This window comes from Trichoderma reesei (assembly GCF_000167675.1).
Source record: "Trichoderma reesei QM6a unplaced genomic scaffold TRIREscaffold_2, whole genome shotgun sequence".
NCBI classification, from domain to species: Eukaryota; Fungi; Ascomycota; class Sordariomycetes; order Hypocreales; family Hypocreaceae; genus Trichoderma; species Trichoderma reesei.
In genome coordinates, this window is record NW_006711149.1 from 1,078,904 (window position 1) to 1,102,976 (window position 24,073).

A 24,073-nucleotide genomic window follows, 5' to 3' on the forward strand; every position below is an offset into this window, starting at 1 on the left:
TTTCCAACTTCCATCACCACTAACCATCACATAAACAGCACCGGCTCCCCATTTCTAAAAAGCACGATTTCATCCCCTTCTCCTCCTCCTCCTCCTCCTCCTCCTCCCCTCCTCACTCCCACGCCCACTCCCTCCAGCCCAAGCTCCTCCGCCCTCCTATTCCACAGCATCTGCCTCACCTTGCCCCCTCCTTCTCCTCCTCCTTCTCCTCCTCCTCCTCCTGCTGCTGCTGCTGCTGCTGCCCCTTCACACCAAACATACCCCATCGCCACGTCCGCCCGTCCCAACGCCTCCCTCACCCCCCTCGTCGCCCCCCTCTCACCAACAAGCAGCCCCAGCACCCCTCCGCCTCTCCATCCCGGCGGCGCGCCCGCAAACGAACCCTCCAGCTCGCGAATGAGATGCGGGCCAATCCTTTGTCCGCCGCCGCCTTTGCACTGTATCAAGACCCGGATCTTTATCGCCGGCGGCGAAGCTGACAACGACGAGGAGGAGGGAATCGTCCATTCGCCAACGAGGTCAATGCCATAGTCGGACGTCTTGCCCACGCGCGTCAACGAGAAGCCGTATCTTGATAGGCGCGACGCAACGAGGTACTCGTATCGCGTCCCCGTGAAGAGCGTCGACTTTTCGTCCAGGCCGCGCCGTTTGGCGTCGTCGAGGTAGGATGCTAGGTCTGAGTGCTGCTGCTGCTGCTGCTGCTTTGGCTTTGGGGACGATGGAGATTCAGCATTGCCTGGGCTTGGTGGCTTGTTGGCTCTTGGCTGTAGTCTTGACGCTGTTGTTAAAGGGGTTGTTGGTTTTAGCTTAGACGCTGAGGCTGAGGTTGAGGCTGAGGTTGATCTGGGTGAGGATGCTGATGTTGAGGTTGCAAACGAGCGGATGGTCGTCACGCGAGATGATGCTGAGGATGCATGGTATTTGAATACGCTCTTGAAGTGACATGTGATGCCATTGCGTGGCATTGTCTGGCATACAAAAGCCAAAAGAGAAATGAAATGTTAGTAATACTTTGGATGAGATGAGAGCTTGGAAGAGCTTCCTGCTTGAGATGAAGCTCGTATTCAACAAACGGGGCGTATCGCTCCGAATATACCGCTTACTGAAGTATCAGATCCAACCACCGACATCATCGAAACGATTAACATAGAAGTAATGTCTGGGTATGTAGAAGAAGCTGCGATATGAAATTCATAATAGTAGAATTATTATAATTGATTATGTACTCCTCGTCTCTCGCAGCGTCTTGATACAATTGTTCAAAGCTCACAACTGTACTTTTTCGAGCTCAAACTGAGTCTGAAACTACAACAACTACTTACATAGTCGCAGCCAAAATATCCAAACAGAGGCCGGAGAACAGACAGTACTCTCTATACGGAACCGACAACATATCCAACAGCTTGTCCAGCCAAAAGCGGCTCCAATCAAGGTGAAGCCTGACGCCCAATGTCCAATAGCGCCCATGATGAGTGTAGTGAGTAGTGATAACAAACAGGCTTCCTACAGAAGAATGAAAACAAAAAGAACTCAGATCAAGATACAGGGCGTTCAAACAATATCTAGTTACAAGGCAGAACGGTGCCGAGCTACTCACTCAGGCGTCTGCTGAGGCTTCACGCCCAGGCTGCGCAGACGCTGAGAGAGCAGGCTCTCGGGAGCAGTCCCAGGGGGGCTGGCGGCACCTGAGCGGCCGAAGGCGTTGCCCCCATAGCCAGCATCGCCCCTGTTGAGCTTTTCGTATTGTGATGGGCCCCACGTGCCGCCAGACCTCGAGTCGACTGTAGACGGACCAGTGTTGGCCTGGGAAGACGAACCGCCGTCCTTGTTCTCAGCGGCTATCGACTGCGGGAGACGCAGTGGAATCATCTCAACAGGAATGACGCCGCCGCGGCCAGGGCTGGGAGATGGAGCCGCCATCAGCATCCGGTCTGGAGACGGGGTGCCGTCCATCCCATCAAAGGTGGACATGTTGCCGCTCATAAAGACGCCCAGGCTGCGTCGTCGTAGGGCCTTTTCGTTGGCCAACATGGCCCCCGCACCGCCAGACGTCGAAAGCGGAGGATTCATCACCCGGATCGCCTTGTAGGGGGAAAAGCGCGGCTCCGGCCAAGTGGTTTCGTTGCGCAGCTTTTCTTTCCCGTCCGGCACCCTGTTTGCAAACACGACTCGGATGCTCTTGTACAGGTAGAAGCGCCCCTTGGCAGGACAGCAAATGTGCAAGTGGACGAGATATCGGAGAATGGGACGATCGGCGTCCGCTTGAGACATGTTCGGCACGTTGTCGATAATCGGGCCCGCAGAGTAACTTCGCTGCCGGATAAAGGTCTTGGTTCCTGGCATCATGCCGGTCAAGTCGTAGGGCACGAGGAAGAGCTTGACTGCCGTTTTGTTTGGGTTCTTGATGACGATCTGAATCTGCCCGGTTTCCGGGATCCTATAGCTTCCTCCTGGGGGTGCCCTCGGCGCACCCGACGGGCGCTTGAGCCTGCTGGGTCTGCGTCCTTCTCGATCCGCATCCGTGTCTGCTTCTTGCCCGGCTGCCTCGCCACCGGCCTGCTGCTTCATGTCGCTGTACCGACTCTGAGCCTTTCTTCGCGACCTTGAGTCTTCTTCCTGATTCGACAGCCCGTTTTCCAGATCAATCTGGCCAACGTACGGGCTTGGGCCATCGTCAGACGGCGATCGACCATGAGAAGCACTCCCGTAGCTGTAGTAGACAGCCGGAAAGGGGAGTGTCACATGTCGCGGGCATCGGAGGCTGGGCTTGCAGTTGCCCTTGCCCAGCACGCCGATCTGGGCAAGGAACTCAAAAGGCTTCGATGGCGTTGTTGACATGCGTCCCCGCAGGATACTCTCTTCGTATGAACCAACCATGGAAGCGTGCTGGATCGGCGACGTGTCTGAGCCAAACGATTGGCGGCGTGACCGCATAAAGGCCGGTGTCTGAGGAGAGGAAACGGTGTGGTGGTTGTGCCCAAAACTGGGCGCCGAAGTTAACGAGCGCCGAGGCTGGTGTGCCTGATACGGCAAGGCACCCTCTCGTCGTGACGAGTGTAGGCTGTGCAGCCGTGTCCTCGCGGAAGAGGAGACGAGCGAAGACGCAGAAAGGCTCGAGGTCAGCCGTCCTGGCTTGTGTCTGGCCGAGGCAAACCCGGGGGGCGTGGAGAAATCGACGTCTTCGTTCGACTCGGACTGGGCGAGGGGGCTGGTCGGGGGTTGGTAGACGAAACTCGATAGCGACGTCGACAGGGGCGAGCCGTCCGACTTGAAGCCATCCACGCCGTCGTGTTCCATCAGTCGTGCCCTCCCACCATGGGCCCTTCCGCCGTACGAAAATGGCGTAAAGTGCCTTGGCGGCGATGTCGTGAACCAACCATGCTCAGACGGCCCTCGCTCTTCGCGGGCGTCCCTGCCTGGGCCGTTGTGTTGCCTGTTCTCAGGTGCCGTTCCGTCGCTCGTAAAGTCGCCGCTGTGGAAGGCTGACCTCGGCCGCTCGATGTCAAGTCCATCTCGCAGTCTCGCATCGACATTCGCCGGTGACTTGAGCTTCTCGGGTGTGATGGTCGCTGGTGGTAAGAGATTGGGCGATTCGGGCGAGGCTCGGCCTTGTTCTTGCGCGTTGTGGGTGTTTTCTTGCTGAAGGATCGACTCAAGCTTCCAAGGTTCAGGTTAGTACATGTATAGACAAGACAAAGGGCCCAAAGTACAAACAGAGACCATGCCTAGACTTACATGCTTGCCGGGGATCCAAGTCGGGCTCTCTCCTCGTTTCAGCCTCTGTATCAGCTCGGCCCTGTCTGAGATGCCGGCCTCCTCGTCTGCCTTTGGCGTCGAGAGATGCATGGGGCTATCGGGGACCGGTCCTTCGCAGAGCTCGGTTCGAAGGCTCTCCTCGGAAAGGCGACGATTCCTCGCGGCCGCCGGCTCGATGCCGCCGGGGCTGGAGGCCGGCGATACATGGCAGATGTCGTCCTGGAAGATGGGCATTTGCGTATCGTTCGATGGTGGTGTTCCGCAGCAGCTTCGAGGCAGCTGGGGAATCCCGGATCATGAGGAGATGGAATCATGAGTATGGGAGACTTCAGCGGCCGGGACGATGGACGCAGCGGTAGCGAAAAGCGTCACCATCGGAGCCGGTCTACTGGCCAGGCGGTTCATCCAAGCGGGACGCTGTGCCTGAGTCGAAGCCTGAAGTCGAGCCCGATGCTGAGCCTGATCCTACTCGAGTACACACACAGTACAGGTCGGGGAGATGCCGGCTGAAGAGAGAAAAAAAAATGGAATCAATCCAATGCTATATTGCCTGCTTCGGCTGCTGCACGGCTGCTGCAAGGGTTGCCACACGTCCGGCGTACAAGGCACAGGCACGAGTCAAACGAGGGGGAAGCGTCACAAGTGAAGACGAGGGACAGCGAGGGCAGAGACGGCGCCGCTTCTGGTTGGCGGAGAGCAGGAGGCTAAGAGGTGCTCCGGTTGCACGAAGGAAGCCGTGAGATGGTCAAGGTGAAGTTTGTACGAGCATCATGGACGGATCGGATAGATGTCTTACCTTATGTTTATCTTTACTGCCGGGGCAGTTGCTTGGGCGGTGAATCACGCAAGCATTACGTCGGAAGCCCAAAATGGCGACAGGCGGACCCCCGTGGCAAGCCGATAGCGGGAAGCCGAATAGCGCGCGTTAGCGGAGTGTAGGGGATCGATTACAGCGGGCATGGGGCGGGTGTGGGCGCTGTATCTGGACGCGGGCGGGCACTTCGGCCCTGATTCAACTCGCCTAGTTGCCATTCAGCAGGTTAGATAGGATGCATAAAAAGGTCACTAGTCTTAAATTAGTAAGGATTTTCAGCATAAACGCAGAAAAAAATACATTATAAAGCATAATCCCTAACACCCCCTTATTAATAATATATTATACTAGCAAGGGCTGCATAATTATTTATTATAAATATAGTTATAAAGAATATTATAATAAATTTACTAATTTTACTAATAGCTATTATAAAAAAAAATAGTTTATAATACTAATTAAATAATATACTTACTATCTTACTTATTAGCTAGTTATAGCTAAACCTCTTTTTAATATACTATAAATTTAATTATAATTACTAGTAATATATTAGGCATAACTTAATTATTATTATATATAGTTATAAACTACTATTAAGCTTAAGATAACTTATATATAGCTATTTTTATATTAGTATATATTGCCTTAATTATTAAGCCTATTACTAACTTACCTAGCACCTAGTTTTTTAATAATAAGAAGGTATTAGCTAGTGTTAAAAATACTAACTTATTACTATAAGGCATTTCTATTACCTTATAAGAATACTATTAGTAGCTTTTAAACTTACTAAATGCATTAATTAATACTCTTTTTTATATAAAAAAGGCTATATTTTTTACCCTTTACTAATAGCTTTATACTAATAGCAGCATTAGTAAAAGCAGGCAGCAGTTAATTAAGCAGAAGGTTATAGTATTCTTATAGATTTATATATATAGTAAGCTATAAAGGAATATAATGCTATGCTTTTAAACTAGCTAAAGTATAGTATTATAAGTCTTTTATAAACTTAAAGATTTTATATAGCAGTTATATATATATTTTATTTAGCAGCTAAAATTAATATATTTATTACTAGCTATTAAGCTTAAGACTAAATTCTTTATATTTAGTAGTATAATTAAAGCTATTAATAAAATGCTTATCTTAGCTTATATTTTATTAATAAGGCAGTAAAGATTCTAGTTAAGGAAGAATAATATTTTATAAAATATATTTATAGCTATTACTTTTAATAGCCTATTTTACTATATTCTTATTAATATTAAGGGATTTATTAATAATATAGCTTTTTTATATTAAGTCTTAATTTAGTTTTTCTTAATACTAATAGTATAATATTAGCTAAGTAATACTAGCTTTAGGCTATAATAAAAAGTTATTACTCCTTATAGTAATAATATATAATATTATCTGCAGAACTAAAGAATAATAACTTAATAACCTTAAAATAAAGAGGAACTCTTTAACTTACAGCACTCTTAAAAAAGAATAATTATTAAGTAAGTCTTTAGTAAATATAAGCAGAAATAAAAGATAATATATTATAATACTGCTAAGTATAAATTCCTTAACTAGATTTATATTATATATATAGTAATAGGCCTATTTAACTTTATTAAGCTTAAAAAGAGGATATTAAAGTAATACTATATAAAAAAGTAACTTATTTTAACTAACTATAAATAAAATCTTATAAAAATCACTTAAAAATATACTAAAGCTATTATACTACTATTAAATAAAAATAAACTATAAAAATATATTACTAAGTAGGCTTAAAGATATTATTAGCTTTATTTAGAAAAGTAAGATAATAATATAGACTTTAGCAGTAATAAAAGTAATAAGACTAATAAGATTAATAATAATAATAATAATAATAAGGAATAGAGGCTTAAGGCAGGCAGCTAGGGTTAATTTTAATATTATAAAGTAAGTAAAGAGGGATAGTAAATTAAATAAAGTGGAAAATTAATAGTCCTTACTAAGTATATATTTTAAAGCTATTTATAACTTAATATAAAAATATTAAGAATTTAATAAAAAGTTTATAGCTAATTATGCCTCCTTTACTTTTTTTAAAAGCATTATATTTTATATTAATAGATTTAGCAGATTTTTATAAATTTATTAAACTAATTAGCTAATAAATACTATACTTTATTTTTTTAAAAAAAGGAAGTAATTTTAAATAGCCTTTTTAAAGTCTTCTGCTTTAATAGCTTATTAATTATAAGTAATATAATACTTTAGCTGCTGCTATTATAAATTATATACTATTATAGCAGATATAACTTTATAAAAGCTATTAGCTATTATATTTAAATTTAATACTCTTTTTTTCTTCTTAACTACTAAGCTATTAATATAAAATACTGCTAATAGTATTATTAATAATAATTATAATTATATAATAAAGACTGCTTAAGGTATTACTAGCAGTAGTAATAATAGTATAAGAGTTATAAGAGTTACTGCTAGTAATATAATAAGCTTAGTATTAGTATTATTATTACTAGTCTTTAATAAAGTAAGGGCATTACTAGGTCCTCTAGTCTTAGCTACAGGCTAAGTTAAATTATCCTCCTTAACCTTAGCAGTGTTATAAATAATAATATCTTTTAGGCCTGCATTTTAGCTGCCTTTAATAAAGATAAGCTTATTAATTACTTTTATAATATACTTACTAGCAGGCAGGTTATTTAAATAAATCTCTTACTATAACTTAAATATTATTTTATTATTAATAAGAAAACTAGTTATTACTATATATTACTTAACTAGACTATACTATTAAATAATAAGCTTTTTATTCTACTAGCTTATTACTAGCTTTCTTATTTTTTAATTATATAAAGTACTAGATATTTTCTTTATAATAGTAAAAACTCTTTAGAATTTCTTTAAATATTAATACTTATTTTTTAATTACTTAAACTCTTAAATATGCCTTAAAAAGCGCTAAATTATATATAAAAGAAGGTTTTAAATACCCTCCTAAAGGTATACTTTTTTTAATAAATTTATCTAGCCACTTTACTGCGCTTTAAAAAGTAATAAGAGGAAATAAAGGGTTTACTTATCTAACTACTTAATAACTATATTAGTAAATAAGCTAACTTATAATAATATAATAGCTAATAATTAGCTTATAGTAATATAAAATATAATAATAATACTATATAATTTTATATATTAGTAAGCTAAAATAAAGGAGAGCTATTAAATAAAGTTAAAATTAACTTAAAGGCAGTAAAAGCATTATCTTATTCTAGTCTAGCCTTATTACTAGGATTTCTAAAATATAAGATCTACTAACCTGCAAGTTGCGCTAATAAAAGGTATCCTTTTCAGCCTGCTAGATGGCCAACTAGGCGAGTTAAATCAGGGCCTTCACTTGATGTTCGCCCTGGACCTTGATGCCGTGGACACCTGACGCAAAGTCCTCTACAGCACCGGCTCTCTATGGAAAACTTTACACCTAATATAATAGTATCAGATAGCAGGAAAATGAACAGAATTATGCATTGCGCACCCTGTCTCACCTTGAGTGGCGTCACATGGATCGCTGACGCTGTTGCTGCTACTAGGTACGTACTAGCACTGACTTGCATCCAGCTGATGAAACCAGACTGGGCGCTCGGCCGCCGCCTATCGAACCCTCGGGTACCTGCTCGTTGCATGCGCTCACGCAGCCACCGCCTTGTACCCGTACTCCATCCCTTACGGCGACTGCTTCAGCACCCCACCTGCCGGCACTGCCGCTGGAATACAGAGCCCATGGCCAACCTGCAACTGCATTAGTGCGCCGCTCTCAGGCGCCTTTCAGTGCTCACCTGGTGCTGCCTCCACTTTATGGCACGGAAAGGGCTTAGCGGCTTATTCTCACCTCGCACCTCACCGGCATCTCAATTTGCTGCAAAACGTGAGAAGAGGAAAAAACCAAGAAGGTAGAAAAAGTCATCAAGGGACTTACACCAGCGCTTTCATCGCGACAAGACAGGCTAAATGGCCCCCAAATCGACATCAGAAGGCGCGAATACAACGGCCGAGGCTACAAAGAAGAAGCACGGCTTCAGAGTTGGACCTGAAAACCTGCCAGACGGGCCATGGCGTCGCAAAGGTAGCGTTCAATCTTCTCACTACCTCACATGAGGCATGACCCACGGAGCTCACATACAACGGAAACTCACACGATGACCCATCTGCAGTTGATAAGAAGAAGCGTGAATTGATCCACAACGCAAAGATCAAGAAACAGTACGCGAAGATCAAGCAGCAGGAGCTAAAGGCGGCAGAGCCCAAGCCTCAGCCCAGTCACAGCAACGATGAGAATGCCCAGCACGATGGCGAGGATGAAGCACGATCAGCTCAAGGAGATGACGCCAAGGGTGAAGTCGCGGAGGAAGGCGAACAGATCCATCCCACAAGACAGCTCATGCTGAAGGACGAGAGCATGGCACAAGCCGGCGCCGAGGCAGACAAGACGACTGGTCCTAGCGATGGCCAGCGACGCAGGACTCGGCGTCCCGGCTACTACGACAAGCAGCTGAAGAAGGCGGCAGAGCGTCGCGAGGAGGCTGAGAAGAGGAGGAAAGAGTGGGAGCGGCGGATGGAGGAGCGCGCGCAGAAGCAGGCTGAGCGGGAGAGGTACAAGAAGGCCATGGCCAAGACGAGGGACAAGGACGGCAAGAAGAAGCTGGGCAGGGAGAGCTCGCTGTTGCTGGAGAAGGTGAAGAAGCTTGTTGGTCAGAAGTGAGGGGAGGCCGAGGATTGGGTTGTTTCTTCTTTCATTCTTGCATTGTTCGGTGTTGAGTTAGGATACCATGGCATTGATATCAGGGTTGGGAGACGGTCGGCTTTGCCCTACGTACGTCTACCCTACGGTAATAACCAAATGAACTGGCTTTGCTGCCGATTGTGAAGAGCAAGATGAATATAATGCGCCGAATGCGGGAACACGTCTTTTCACTTTACAGGGGTTTTCATTGACTCACAACGCGAACCTATACCTACCTAGTTGAGCGTTGGTTATATTGAAGTAATGGCTTGAAAGTGGTAATGATGGGAGTTGCGTATGTACTGCACAAACACTTCAGCTCGTTGCGCTAGTCTGGCATAGGTACCGAAGCCTCGGAGTCGTGTTCGGCGCAAAGAAATAGTACGAACGTTTTCAGGGCATGAAAACAAGCAATACAATACTAATCCAGTTGAAACAATGGCCACGGCGAGAAGTCTAGTTGCCTTATGGAGATACTACATAGAGTTCAATATCAACAGCTGGGCGAGCGGCAGGGTCTCGTCGGCAGATCGACAGCTCGACAAGGGGTATCGTGCATGGTGGTGAGATTGCCATGGGTGTAATCTCATGCATTTCTAGACTTGTTGGGGACAGTTTTGAGTCCGATTGTACCACATGATTGTGAACTTTTGCCCACCAAAGTCTCCGTGGGCCGAGACAGTGGGAAGTCTGTGATACTCGGTACGTTTAAAGTGGAGAGATTTCTATGATATATGAGGTGTTGCTTTGAGGCCTTGATCAATGAGAATGAAGTCGGTGTGCAGCACTGTGTTGAGCTTAGATACTTAGTAAGTTACGGTCAGAGAACGCTGCATGTGGGAACAGTTGCAGGGTTCGGATAGGCGCGGGCTGCGACAAGTGCGGATCAGGAAGTTGGTTCGGCCAAATTGACGGTGGATTTGGTGATATACATGAGGCGTCTTGGTGGTGCTGGTCTGTTGGCAGAGATAGTGTTGTGTCTGGGGATAGAGGCGAGTGAGGCTCTGCTGATGCCTTTCTATAAGTGAAGGAGTGGCAATGAGAGAGTCTTATGGTATATGTCATGTTTTGATACTCACTTGATATGGAGTACAGGAGGCTGTTTTCAATTTTGGTGGCATCGTGAGTAAACCACATCATCACGAAGACAATGGTAGCTCGTACAGGATAAACCTGGTACTGGTAATCAACTGTAGGATCTAGCGTGCATGAGCCGTCTTAAGTCAATCCTCTCATTCGATACGGCAAAATGATGGGCTCATTTATCACTTGACGTCTTCATTTGACACTTCAAGCAGCATCGAACCAACGGCCCCTCTGAGCCAATCTGATGCCCGCAACGCTCGTTTCACGTTGGCTGGCAAAACCCGGGACAAGAGTCCAATCAAGGTGAAACACGGCCCTAGTGGGAAGAAGGGGGGTCAAAGTCATGCCGTGAAACACAGCGCGGATGCTGACTAAAGTATCCTTCAATACTTTACCATGACATGACCTTTGCTTCTCATTCCCAACGTCCCGGAAATGTCGAAATACATATTGGAATGTGGGCTCGATGTTTCGGCTGGCGGTTTCAATTGAACAAAGATCATAATGAGACGAGGTAGAGACACAATCGATGCAATGGGAGGGGCTGATATGTAGAGATGAACACTCTACATAGTAAGTCGAGGTCGTCTCGCTGCTGGATTGTGGACTCGACTCACTCAAGCCGTCACATCCCCGCGGGTTGTTTTGGCGGTGGGATCCCCTGGTTTTCGTACCTACTTAGTCCCTTATTCGATACAGGTAGATGAGGTACCTACTGTCACTAAACTTGCTCCAGTGTCAAGTCAAGTCAAGACACAGTTGACGACACGGAGTACGTTTCAATACCTGCCCTTTCAAGGCCTTGATTGCAAACAGCCTCGGAGGCAGAGACGTTTCAAAAAAGGAGAAAACAAAAGAAAAAAAGAACAAAAGAAAAAACCGGCCTTTACGCTAATGTCGTGTACCGAGGGCTATTGGTGGCAAGTGTTGTTCAATCAACGTTTTCCTTGCGCAACCAGACACAAGGCACCCTGCATGTTACTTCCTGGTAGGCCACAGGGCGTCGTTTGTCGAAGCTTGTTCTGCTGCAGAATGTGGGAATACGCGGTACTCTCTCTGCACATACATGGATGATGAAAAGACGTAGTAGTAGTAGTAGTAGTAGTAGTAGTAGTACAAGAATGCTTGTGCAACTCGAAGCTCTTATTTTGGCTCCAAATGCTGCGTCAGCTGAACAACCTAGCAGAGCGAGTCTCGCTGCTGTGACACATGGTGACACGGATTCCACACTACATGCATCAATGGACGGACATATGTGTGATGAGTTGCAGTTGGTGATAGTATTCTACAGTGTTGGTTTCAGCCTCTTGCGGGTGTGAAAACAAAATGAATCGCGTCCACGGGTCATCTCCCCCATACGAACCATCCGTACAGCCCAGGCGGTAACAGAATAGACACGCGGCCGATCCCCAGGCGGCGCCAGGGCAAGGCCGCTACACCCGCTTGGAGCCTAGAGGCTTTCGCCATGGCTGTTGGTCTTTGTGTTTGTGTTGGTGTTGGTGACCGCTCGTCTGAGGTCCCTTAACCGTGGAGGCGGTTTAAGCGGCTTGAGGCGAGAGAAGCTCCAAAGAGGGGGGACCCGGTAGCTCCCTTCATTTTAGGCCTGGGTAGAGGTACCTACCTACTTACCATGGTACACGTAGCCTACTTAGGTACACCATTACGAAGTTGCGTACTGGTTTCGAGATGCCGTACAATATGAGGTGAACGAGGATGCCAGTAGAGAGATTCGCTCATTGTGCTCCAGACGAGTCGTCCATGTGAGGAGCTGTCATAGTTGGGGCTCAAGGTCAGGATTTTCTCGAATCACAGACGGCAACGTGCTGCTGTAGACTCCATGGACACTGCATGAGGCCCCTTGTACTTGCATCGACGCCGAGTGCATGTTTCAGCCTTTACCTCATCGAAGATTCACGACGGTGAAATACATGTGTCTTGGTAGATGAGTATCAATATAAAAGGAAGCAATTTGCCTCCTTCACAGCGTTATATTTAGTGTTACTACGTGCAGGCACCAAACCGGCACAATTGATGCTCTTGTTCCTGTTTCTGAAGAGCAGCACCTCAACCCCTGAGCTTGGCTCGACTTTTGCAGTTGGACAAGCTGCGCCACGCCTCCTGCCAGGTACAGGTACCGGTACCGGGACCGGGAGACAACAGAGTCCCACACCGGCTCGTGTGCGTGTGCTTTGGTGCGAATTGATGGAACGACTTGCAGGACTCTCCGTACATGTACGAAAAGGCGACCGCCTCCTTTAACAGTCTTGTCATTCTTGGTATGGGGTACCCATTACAGGCCTCTCCAGCCTCTCGTCAAGTCTTTTCAATTCTAGAAGCTGTGTTACTTCCAGGTTTCTGAAGAGCTCGCGAGGCTGTTGGGTGGTCGAGTCTGCATGTCCCTCATGTATGTACGTGTAAGGAGGGAGTGGGCACCGCCTTGCATGCAGACAGACAGATGGTGATATCGAACCATGTGCTTTTTTTTTTTTTTTTTTTTTTTCCCCGTCTCTTCGATCTCAGCTGGAACAGCCTGTGTGCGCGAGGCGGTACCGACTGAAGTCGACTGTTGTAGCACCTGCGCATCATCATTCCAGACGTCGGCATGGGATTCTTCTTTAGAGAGGTACCACTTACTGTATACCTCATCAACTTCCAGGTTGTTGAGACGTTCAGGGAACTTTTCGCGGGTAAAGTCATCCAGAAATGGCGACTGGAAAGGAGACGACCGACTGAGTCCATCGGCCTCTGTAATAATACTAAACAGGACAGGTCGCCCTGCATCTTTTATCGAGTCTTCACCCATCACGCGCAGCTGAGTTGCGTGGCTTGCCGCTAATAAGGTACACGACATGAACCAGGCAACATGAACGTGCCAAACGGCCCTCTGCCATGAATCTGCACCGTCTCACTTGGGGTAGGTATTTGGCCGGTACATGTACCTGGCATCTCGCCAGGGACGCAACAGCGCAGAAACCTGGAACACCCCGGCAGCGCTGGGCAATGTACTGTACTCGTGCAGTACCTCCATGCTTTAGGGGACCATGGGGGGGGCTAATCCTCTACGGGCGGCATGCGAGGGCCGCTATGGGGGGTTCTGGCAATGGGGGGGTCTGGTCCTGTTTGGGGGGGTCCTTTTCGGCGTGGCAGGCCCTGGTACCTGCTTCTACATGTCCCAACCAGCAGCACCAAACTCGAGGCCAGCACAGCACATCCCCTCCCCGTGGTCCATCTCCATCCTTGAGCATCTTCCCTCCGCCTCTCCTCTCCTCTCCTCTCTCTCTCCTCGTCACGGCCACGATCCTCCTCCTCTGCTCGCACCAGCCGCAGCCTCCCCCTTGCCCTGGACCAGCGACTGCATTGCCCTGTGTAGCACCAGCACCGGCTCCAGCCGTCCGCAAGGCCCGACCACGACCACGACCGCCTCTTTTCTGCTGCAGCCGGAGCTTGCGCCAAGACGCCCTCTCCTCTGCAGTCTCTTCTGCTCCGGCCACGACGAGGCGAGGCGAGGACTCCGAGGCCCGACGATACGGAACGGATTCTGCTTGCTGAGCGTCGCCATATCGATGCCTGTGCTACTCAGCCCGTAGCCCGTCAAACAAGCCCGCCTACAACGACCCGGCCGTCCACGCTTTGCTGACGAGAGACATCCGAGACCGCACCGCCTGCAGTTCCGCATACAGACACGACGCTGGTCGCTCTATATTACGCATATACCGTGTTCGCAGGACGTTGTTGTCATTCAGTATTCTCCGCCATTTAGCCCATCATGTCTGCCGGCATCGTGGACGATTATCTGGAGACGCCGATGGAGGCGGACGATGCGTTCCCCTGTAAGGGCTGTGGTGAGGTTTGTAATCCCACTTGCGCTGGCGGGATGTGCCCCTGGGTCAAGGCCTCGACTGACAGCATTTGCCCTGTAGATACTCGAAGAAGGCAAAGCTTTTGAATTGGGTAAGTTGCTGCTTTCCAATGCAGTGTCTGGCGAAGTGAGAACGAGCTCTTCTCCATGTCGTCGCAGACGCTGTTGGCGAGGACTTGCCCCCCCCCCCCCCCCCCCTGTCCTTGACCGCCACGAGCTTTTGTCACATATGTCTAGATCCGTGATTTTTCGTTCCAACTGTGTTTTTTTATCCCCTGAGTGTATGTAACTAACACATGGCTTGCCAGCTGGCAACCGGTGGCATCTCGACTGCTTCCGCTGCACCACCTGCGGCTCCCTCCTCGACTCCGATGCCAATCTGCTGCTGCTCGGCGATGGCTCCCTCATCTGCAACAACTGCACATACAGCTGCACGGCCTGCGGCAACAAGATCGAGGACCTGGCCATCCTGACGGGCGACCAGGCCTTTTGCTCGACATGCTTCCGCTGCCGAAACTGCAAGCGCAAGATTGAAAACCTTCGTTACGCGCGGACCTCGCAGGGCATTTTTTGCATGGACTGCTATGAGACCTTGATGGCGAGGAGAAGGAAAAAGTCCAAGGCGGCTGCGGCAGCCAAAGCGCGGGAGAAAGACCAGCCGCCAGCGGTGCCGGAAAAGTCTCTGCCTGCCCTCCCGCCGGGGGCCATTCCGAACAATGCCTTCTCGGACGACCGCGTCGACCCTGACGGGCCGACAGAGCTGTCGCCTCGGCCTCGCACCGGCCATCGACACAATGAGTCGTCGTCTCGCGGCGGCTCCAAGGCCTCGCGCTCCCCGGAACGTGCAGCTGCCGATGGCAAAGATGGGCTTAGCCTGCCATCAACCACGTATCGCAGGAACCGCAACTCGACTATTACTTCCAACAACGGTGATGGTGGCGACGGCTTCTTGATATCCGTGGCTCTCGACACAGGCGCCCAGTCGCCCAATGGCACCTCGAAAGAGAGCAGCACCAGCGAGGCAAGCAAGAAGAAGGACAAGGACCACATGAGTGCGCCTCGGCCGACCATGTCTGATAAGCGTGCCGATTCGCATTCCTCCGCCACGCACATCGCCTTTATGGGAGCGGCTGCCGCCGCCGCCGCGGCCGACCCCTCACAGTCCAAGTCGGGGTCTCGCTCGGCTTCCAAGTCGGACGCCAAGGCGTCATCATCCGCTGATGATACGAAGCTGCAGGATGCTCCCAAGAAGAGAAGACCTACCGAGTCGCGGAGCGATAGCTCGCAGTCCGTCCCTCAGCAGCAGCAGCAGGACGGCACTCCCAGTCGGACCGGCACCAGCACTCCGCGGAAAGACAGCACATCACAACAGTCTGATCCGCGAAGGGCGCTGGACAGCACTCCAGGTTCACGATCGTCTTATGATTCCAAAGCACCGGACGACGAGATTCCCACCGCCAAGATCGGACCTCGCTCTGACAGCATGAACAAGACCATTCCGCGAAAGGAGGTCCCGTCGGCATCTACCCGCTCTGGTACTTTTCACCCGCCTGTCTTTCTTCTTACACATGATGCAACTACGTGGACGTTCGCTTTACTGACATTTCTGTGCTCCAGTCAATGGCAGCCCGAGCACCGCGCAGGGCAAGTCGTCCAGCGAGGATGCTACACGCCAGAGCCCTCCCTCCAGGTCCGGTGCTACTGACAAGGCCTTGACTGATACGTACATGCAGCCCAGAGCAGCGCCTGTCCCCCCAAGCAGCTACACGCAGAGCCCGCCCAAGGAGCCTGCGCCGCCGGTGCCCAAGGGCGCTCACGCTTCGCCGAGCTCGCCCAAGCTTCCTAGGTGGAGCAGCGGCGCGGACTTTACCATGGAAGAGGACATGGTCAGGATACTCGGCGCCGACGAAGGCTCGTCGTCGATCCTCAGGCGCGTCTCCAACGCTGTTCGCCACGGCCGCACGAGCAGCGTTGAGTCCAACCAGAACCTCGCGGCTCGGAGCACCCACACCCGCAGCATCAGCGAGACAACGCGCGGCGCCATCTCACCTCGCTGGCCCAAGTCCCAAGACGAAGCCAACGGCCAGGACGTGGGAAGCCCTGCCTCGCTTACGGCGCCGGATAGTGCCGCGGTGCTCAAGCAGCAGCTTAGGTCGTCTGAACAGCGAGTGGCCGAGCTGGAGAGGCAGTTTGGCGCCGAAAAGGACTTGCTGAGCATCAACCAGAAGCTCATTGAGAAGAGGAAGACGGTTTCCGTGCTGGACACCCAGACCGAGATTATGATTCGACAGCTCGAGGTGCTGGCCGGCTACGTCGAGCGCGCAAAGGAGACGCAGGCGCCCATTGATGTCAAGGAGCTGGAGGAGTCCGCCATCAAGGAGTTTGTCGAGAAGCTCGAAAAGGTCAAGCAGTCCTTTACCGAGGAGATTGAGCGCCTCCACGAGGAGCGCGATCAGCTCCTTGAGGAGAAGAACCAGGCGGTGACGGAGCGCGACCGTGCCCTCATGGAGTTTGAGCAGCTGTCTTCCAAGAACGCCCAGCTGGCGGACATGAACAACGACCTCACGCACCAGATCCAGGAGCGCTTCAAGTCGCAGATTGGCGGCGACGGCAAGTCCAACGGCCTGGGCATCTACAAGGGCGGCGCCTCGTCCATCAACCTCGACACCGCAAGCGTGACCACGGGCACGACGCTCGTCCCCGACGAGGATCCTACCATTGTCGAGCACGGGCCTACCGTCGTCCACGTCCGCAAGGGCCAAGTCAAGAAGTTCAACTGGAAGAAGGGCTCCAAGACCATGGCCCAGAACATCACCAAGGGCGTCGGCCGCGCCGTCGTTGCTTTCCAGAACGATCGCGAGAGGATGCAGCAGCAGGGCGGCATGGCTCCCGGCGGCGACAGCATCGGCATCCCGTACAACATGACCGTGGCGCAGGGCGACGCCTCCACCACTGGGTCTTCCAGCCAGCCTGCTGGACGACAGCATCAACAGCAGTTTGGCTTCTTTGGAAAGAAGAATGCGTCGGCCAAGACGGGCCCGGTCGCCCCGGCCAACGTCGTGGTCGCCCAGGCAGCTCCCGAGCCTCCCTCGACACTGTTTGGATCAGAGCTCTCGGAGAGATGCGAGTATGAACATCGCCAGATTCCCAGTGTGGTGACTCGATGCATCGAAGAGGTGGAGCTGAGAGGCATGGATCAGGAGGGCATCTACCGGAAGACTGGTGGCAACTCCCAGATCAACCAGATCAAGGAGGGCTTCGACAAGGACGAAGATTATGACATTTCCGACCCCGACCTCGACATTACTGCCGTCACGAGCGTCTTGAAGCAGTACTTCCGAAAGCTGCCCAACCCTCTGCTGACGTTTGACATTTACGAGAAAGTGCTGGAGTCGAATTGTGAGTTTGCTTTCCTGCACCCGCACCCTCTTTGCCGACATGAATCTGTATTCTAACGTTCTATTGCAGCCATCCTGGACGAGGCCGAACGGTGCTCCTATCTGCACAAGGTCTTTACTTCGATGCCCCAGAGCCACCGCGACTGTCTGGAATTTCTCATGTTCCATCTTCATCGCGTGGCGATTAGGGAGCCCGAGAACCTGGTGAGTCGTTTTATCGTTGCCTAATGACTTGCTCGTTCTAACCTGCGTGTTAGATGTCGCCGAAAAACCTGGCCGTCGTGTTCGCGCCAACCATTATGCGGGACCTCAGCATTGAGCGTGAGATGACGGACATGCACAACAAGAACCTTGCGGTCCAGTTTGTCATTGAAAACACGCACAGGATCTTTGACGATGAATAAGTGTCCTATGCTAACACGCACTTGCGGGGAGGACCATCTCATGTTGGTTGGTCAGCCACAGTGTTGATGGTGTTGGATCCTATTGTCTCGCTGTTATGCGCACACGGCTTCTGGTGGTTCCTCGTCATGATTCGATTCCCCCTTGCTTTCGGGTTTGTCGGTTTTAGCGAGACGAAAGTTTTCTTTTGGCGTTTTGTGCTGCTTGTCCCACGAAAAGTAATGTCGAATGTTTTCATCTTTCTTTGTACACCGGCTTCAACAAAGAGCGAGATCGCAGCGAAGGCGAGGCTAGGGGGGGCACTTTTGTCTATCTTTCGTCCCTCTTCCGACTTCTTGCACCGTGTCCCCCATTCGCATTCATCTTTTTTGCAAACTGCTACTTACTGTTTGTCGGTGGCTTTTTCTTTTTCTTTTTTTTCTCCCCAACGTTTCGTCCGCCCGGTTTTTGGACTCTTCTTCCTTTTTCTTATATCATGGGCGCGGCATGACACGTATGTATCTTACTGCTTCAACTGGAGCTAGCTTTGTGTGGCTTGTATCCCGAACAAGCAGGCCGAATGATTCTGTTTTGGTTTCTTTCATGAATGCTTGAGGTTTATGCATGCTTTTCTGAAAGAAGTATGGTTTTGCATTATGCGTTGCGAGCATTGATGAAGGGGAGGTTGAAAAATGAATGATACGGGAGAGTGTAATGTGATGACTTTGTTTTTTTCTGGCTGCCAGTTATTATATGTCCCCCTTTCATGTGAACATTCGCCTCGAAATCAACATTGTTTGTGATTATCACCTTGCAATATCATTTGTTTGTGGTCTTTTGTACTCTTATACTTGAAATATACCTTTTACAAGGTGGAATTGGATATGTGTGGCATTATGGCGCTGAGCACGCAGGCGGACATGAAGAATATAAACGAATAGCTTCTTTATTCTGAAGTCCTGGGCAAATGGGCTGATTGCTCTGAATCATATCAGGAACTGAGAGGAGGGAAATCAGATAAACAGCATCTACCCACGCAAAAAGGAAGAAGAAGGCTAGGGAAGATATGTATGTATGTATGTATGTATGAATTTGTGAATATTGATTCTTTGGTGATTCTAGATGTACTAGAGATGCATCTACTTGCTTCTATTACCTCTGCAAACATTTATATTTATACACTTTATTGAGAGAATAAGAAATTTACTCTCTATAGTGTGTTACCTACTTAAACGCGTTAAAGAAGAGAATTGTATGGTGTTGTAAGGTGATATAATAAACCTTTAAAAGTGAAGACAAGAGAAACAAATCTAGCTTTACTAAGTTTAAACCTCACCAGTTAGTTAGAGCCATATTTTCTATAAAGACACCAGATAAAGTGTGACAAAGATTACAATACTAATACCTAATAAACTAAATGTCCATTTATCAACCTTCAATTACAAAACAGTTGGGTAGTAAGAAAAAAAAAAAAACTAGGTAGCAAGGCCAGCCGCTTAAATATCACAAGGCAAAATAACTCAAAGAGCTCGAAGTCGAAGAGAAAATAAAAAGGGGCCAAATGTCACAAATACTAAATACAGCTTTTGCTTTGGACAAATAAAACAAGCAGAAGGGAAAAGGAGAAGAAAAGGAGGCAAAACTTTGGTTTACAAGACAGTATTGGTAATAAGACACAAGAGACGAAGATAAAAAAAAAAAAAAAAAGCACAAACTAGAAAAAGGTGTAAAGTAAGAAGAAGAAGAAGGAGAAAAAGAAAGAAGAAGAAGAAAGAAACACCTTCTCACAACGTAAGTCTGTTTTCCCTCCCTTCATTCACAAAACAACCACATATCCACGTATTCCAAATCACGTCTCCTGGAGTAAAGCAATGGTTCCCTCATTCTGCTCCTTTTCTCTTTGTATTTATAAAGGGTCGTCTGTTCGCGCACCGTCCAGAGAACAAAGCTCCCCTCCTTTCCCTTGCTCCGTTCTCCAGACGCCTCCAGACTCCGTCTCAACGCGATTTGGGGCATCAGAGTGTTTTTGGAAAGAAAAAAGGTGAAATAGTCCAGGAGAGAAAAAAAAAAAAACAAAGAGCAGACCTCATGAAAACATGCCGTCCTCGCGCTGCTTCTTGACGATATAATACGTAATCAAGCTCTTCGGATCGTCCCTAATCTCCGCCATGCCCTCCCAGAAGGCCGCCTCGCCGACGCGCGCATGCAGCGCCACGCAGAGCTTGACGGCGTCCATCCGGACGCCCGAGTCCGTCGACTCCAAGCACCGGCCCGCCAGCCCCGTCAGCCGCAGCAGCTCCTTGTGCGTCGGCACGTACTCGGGCCGCTTGTCGAGCATCTCCTTGAGCACGTGGAGCCCCATGCTGAGGGTGCGGCAGCCCTCGACGGTGGTGTCGCTGCACGACTGCAGGCGCCTCGTCAGCACAACGGCCGTCTCGGAGCCGTCGCTGAGCGTCACCAGCTCGTCGGCCAGGAGCTCCAGGCCGCTAACCACGTGAGCCCTGGTGTCGTAGCTGCCGCGGGCCTGCAGGAGAGACTCGAGCCCCCGCGAAACGTGAGGCTGAAAGTTCTTGCGCTCCTTTCTCAGGAGGAGCTTGATCGTCGTCAGGATCTGAGCCTTGACGTCCTGGGCCTTGTCTGCGGGGAGGTCGGCCAGCGGATCCTCCAGGTACTGGAACAAGCCCACCAAAAGAGCCTCGAATCGCTGATCGGTAAAGACCGTCCTAGGGTCTCGAATCAGGGACTGCAGCTTTCGGAAGCCGTGCACTTCCAAAGTCTTGGACCTGATCTTGCTGATGCCGCTGTCCAGCAGTCGAGCGTTTTGTCCATTCTTCTCTGGGGGGCCGGACTCGTCCGACAGAGGCGGCGGTTGCATCGGCCTTTGAATGTTAGCCGCGTCTTCGTTGAGCGCCCTCTCTTCCAAGACAGGCGCAGTTGGCAGCGATGCAGCCGGTGTTGGCTGGTCGTCAGTGAAAGGATCCTCGTATACTTTCAGCGTCCGAGGTGACTGTGAGTTTCCAGAGGGGAGCCCAGCGGGAGGCGAGGCACGCCTGAAGTCTGGCTGCCGAGGCGACTCTAATCTGGATGTAGCCGACTGTATGCTAGAAAGCGTCGGCACCACCAGCGTAAGATCGTCAGTCGCCCTGGTTGGGCTCAAGGTATGAAGCATCGTCTGAGAGTGCCTGATCCTGGCTGGGCTTGCTCGCGGCGAGGGTATTCCGGTTGGTCGAGCGAGCGTAGGCGAGACAACGCTCGATTCGCTTGCGTGAGATGCATGGTGAATCCTCGAGGATGGCCTCTTTGGCGTCGTCGCGCCTCCCTGCCTTGAGGAGGTCGATGACGCCGCAGAGGTAGACTTACCGCCCTCTGGGCTGTGAGATTCCACAGACGTGCGCTGGTCTCGGACGGAGTATGGGCCTGCCGTTGCGGGACGAGCCACCTCTGGTCGTCTCCTGGCTGGCCGCATGGGCGCGACCGACATGCCTCCTGCGTTGACCGATACCGTGTTGGCCTCGGTTCGGTGGCGAGCCATCGGCTTCGAGGCAGTTGAGCTGAGCTGCGGGTTCGAGGTGTGAGGCGAGGCGGCGGCAAACGAGGACATGGCGGATCCAGGTCGGCTCGGTAGATTCCTCGTAGCCAGCGCGGCCTTTTTCTGGGCCATCATGGCGTCTCTCAGACTTGGCTTGCTGCTGGTCGCGGTGGTGCTCCGTGAGAAGCCGCCTGGCCTGGAAGAAGCAACTGGTGCTTCTACCTTCTTTCCAGCGTTGGGATTGTTTGGGTCCTTGAGGAGCAGCTTCTGGGCGGTGGTATCCAGGTCGGCCATGAGTCTGTGTTCAAGTCAATTGTTAGACCAGTTCTCTCTGGATATGCCATAGTGTGAAAAAAGACTTACGCATCTGCTCTCGCTGGCCAGATGGTCCAGTATCTCCAGTAGCACGCCCGCATCTTTTCCCTGACGGTCGGGTTGGCGTCGCCAAGGGCCTTTTTGATACACTTTTCGATCAAGTCGACACCCCCCGTGTGCTCGATGTGACTCTTGTGATGAGCCTCCTTCTTCAGTATGGTAATCAACCACCCGGCCGCATACGTGCGCGGCTGCACATTCTTGTCCTGGACGGCGCCCCAAATGTGCTGCATGATACGGGGCGTGTAGGTGACCTTGCTCACAATGACGTCTATGGCAGTGTTGGCCATCTGGGAGCTGATCTTCTTGGTGTTGGCAGAGAGCTTCATAAACGTCTGCATGAGCAGCTCAACCAGCGGGTCCATGGCAGGCCCAAACGCGATGGCCATCTCTTGGACCAGGCTGCAACCCTCCTTGGACAAGCTTGTGCGCAGCGAGTTGATGGCCTTGATGATGCCATCCAGCAGCGCCTTGAGGCCAACAATGAACGTGTCCTGGAAGTCGGCCGGGGCGTTGCCAGCCACCAGCCTGCGCAGCGTCACGATGCTCTGCTCCCTCTTCATCCAGTTGTGCTCGGATTCCTTGCCGTCAAAGTATGGCGTCATCTCCCTAAGGATGTCGTCCAGTTCGCGATGGGTGTTAACGTATTGCGGTTCAACGGATTCGGCTGGAGTCTCGGCCATCGGGGTCACGGGTCGTTCGCTGGCGGCAAAGGACGAGGGCGCGGACAGGGCAGGACGGGAGACGGCGGGCGCGGCATCGGACGGGGTCTCGGAGCGAGGGCCGGTGGGCGCGAGAGCCTTGACGATGGCCTGTTCGATGGCGGGTCGGACCTTGTAGTTCTTGAGCTGTCGCTTCAGGTCGGACTTGGCAGCACCGGGCGCATTTCTGGGGGGAATTTGGTGTCAGCCGGTTGTTACGCAATGCGAGGGGGTGTTGCAGAGTGAATCTCACTTGAAGAGTTCGATAACGGTGCTCTTAGCAGTATCTCGGACCATTCCGTCCGCATCCTCCAAGAGCTCCATGAGCATGGGGACAAAGCTACGAAACGGCAGTCCGTGCTGTTGATGGGTCTAGGAAGAGAAAAGAGAGAGTGTTTGTGATTAGCCCCCAGCCAGCCCAGGCACGCCTCCACAGGATACAGAATGCGATGAATTACCTCCAAAAGCCACTGCATGGACGCCTCCTTGGCCCTCGGGTTCTTGCCGACCATGGCCGTGTTTCGAATGGAGCGCTCAACGTCCGCGGGCGCAACGGCGTAGAGCGTGTTGAGGCTCTGCAGCGCCAGGGCGCGAGGCTTGTCCTTGGAGTCGCCGAGCTTCTCGATGACGAGGGGCAGGGTGCGGGCGGCCTCTTTGGCCAGGTACTTGGGCTCCTGGCGCGACATGCGCGTGAAGAGGTGGTTGAGCGCTGTGAAGCCGGCCGTGGCCAGGGCGACGTGCTGGGAGCTGGAGGCGAGGCGCAGGCCATCGAAGAGCTGGGGGATGCACGTCTCGGGGATGTTGTGCTGCTTGATGCCCGTCTTGATGGCGTTTACGTACTGGACCTTGACGTCGAAGTGGGTGTTGTCGTTGCGCAGGACGGCCGCCAGGTTGTTGACCTGGTCGTCGGTGAGCTTGGTGTCGGCCATGGCGCCGGTGGAAGCTGCGTGCTGGAAGATGACCTGCGGCGTGTCAGCGTCAGGCTTTGGCTTTTTGCGCATCATGTGTTGAAGCAAAGGGAGTGACTCGCGCTGTTGACTTGGCTTTGTCGCAAACAAACCAACAGCAGCAGCAGCAGCAGCAGCAGCAGCCTGGCGCAGCGCAAGTGTACTCACAGGAACAACTTGAGGTCGTTTGCGCGCCTTTGCGTCTCAGGACAGGCTCACGCTCTCTCTCTCTTCCTCTCTCTCTCTCTCTCTCTCTCCAAGAGGGTGTCCCTTTTTCCTTTCTCTTTTCCTTCTCCTTCTTCTTGCTTCGTCCTCTCGTGTTGTCGCTCGGCCGGCAAATGCTAAGGTCTCAGACACACGATGCGCAGGAATCGCTGGAATGGCGATTGCATCTGGAGCTGGAGGGGCAGCGCAGATCCAAAGCCTTATGTAATTCGC

The 24,073-nt window shown here is 50.6% G+C and overlaps 5 protein-coding genes across 5 annotated transcripts; 2 read left to right on the forward strand and 3 right to left on the reverse strand.

Annotated features, from left to right (window-relative positions):
- Nucleotides 1-26: 26 nt before the first annotated feature.
- Nucleotides 27-1,467, reverse strand: TRIREDRAFT_103740 (uncharacterized protein; the record flags this gene model as incomplete). Its single annotated transcript, XM_006962305.1, has 3 exons — nucleotides 27-968; nucleotides 1,104-1,177; nucleotides 1,323-1,467. The coding sequence occupies 3 exons, from the start codon at nucleotides 1,465-1,467 to the stop codon at nucleotides 27-29; spliced, it is 1,161 nt and encodes a 386-aa protein (XP_006962367.1).
- Nucleotides 1,468-1,593: 126 nt separating this feature from the next.
- TRIREDRAFT_55818 (uncharacterized protein) lies at nucleotides 1,594-3,990 on the reverse strand (the record flags this gene model as incomplete). Its single annotated transcript, XM_006962306.1, has 2 exons — nucleotides 1,594-3,657; nucleotides 3,736-3,990. 2 exons carry the CDS (start codon nucleotides 3,988-3,990, stop codon nucleotides 1,594-1,596), a joined length of 2,319 nt encoding a protein of 772 aa, XP_006962368.1.
- Nucleotides 3,991-8,587: 4,597 nt separating this feature from the next.
- On the forward strand, nucleotides 8,588-9,338 carry TRIREDRAFT_2348 (uncharacterized protein; the record flags this gene model as incomplete). The annotated part of the gene is made up of 2 exons (XM_006961886.1): nucleotides 8,588-8,702; nucleotides 8,791-9,338. 2 exons carry the CDS (start codon nucleotides 8,588-8,590, stop codon nucleotides 9,336-9,338), a joined length of 663 nt encoding a protein of 220 aa, XP_006961948.1.
- A 4,873-nt stretch (nucleotides 9,339-14,211) lies between these two features.
- On the forward strand, nucleotides 14,212-18,106 carry TRIREDRAFT_74848 (GTPase-activator protein for Rho-like GTPase; the record flags this gene model as incomplete). The annotated part of the gene is made up of 6 exons (XM_006962097.1): nucleotides 14,212-14,292; nucleotides 14,366-14,396; nucleotides 14,613-15,891; nucleotides 15,932-17,703; nucleotides 17,773-17,906; nucleotides 17,960-18,106. The coding sequence occupies 6 exons, from the start codon at nucleotides 14,212-14,214 to the stop codon at nucleotides 18,104-18,106; spliced, it is 3,444 nt and encodes a 1,147-aa protein (XP_006962159.1).
- A 2,063-nt stretch (nucleotides 18,107-20,169) lies between these two features.
- On the reverse strand, nucleotides 20,170-23,617 carry TRIREDRAFT_103745 (uncharacterized protein; the record flags this gene model as incomplete). The annotated part of the gene is made up of 4 exons (XM_006962307.1): nucleotides 20,170-21,910; nucleotides 21,976-22,875; nucleotides 22,942-23,060; nucleotides 23,147-23,617. 4 exons carry the CDS (start codon nucleotides 23,615-23,617, stop codon nucleotides 20,170-20,172), a joined length of 3,231 nt encoding a protein of 1,076 aa, XP_006962369.1.
- Nucleotides 23,618-24,073: the final 456 nt, after the last annotated feature.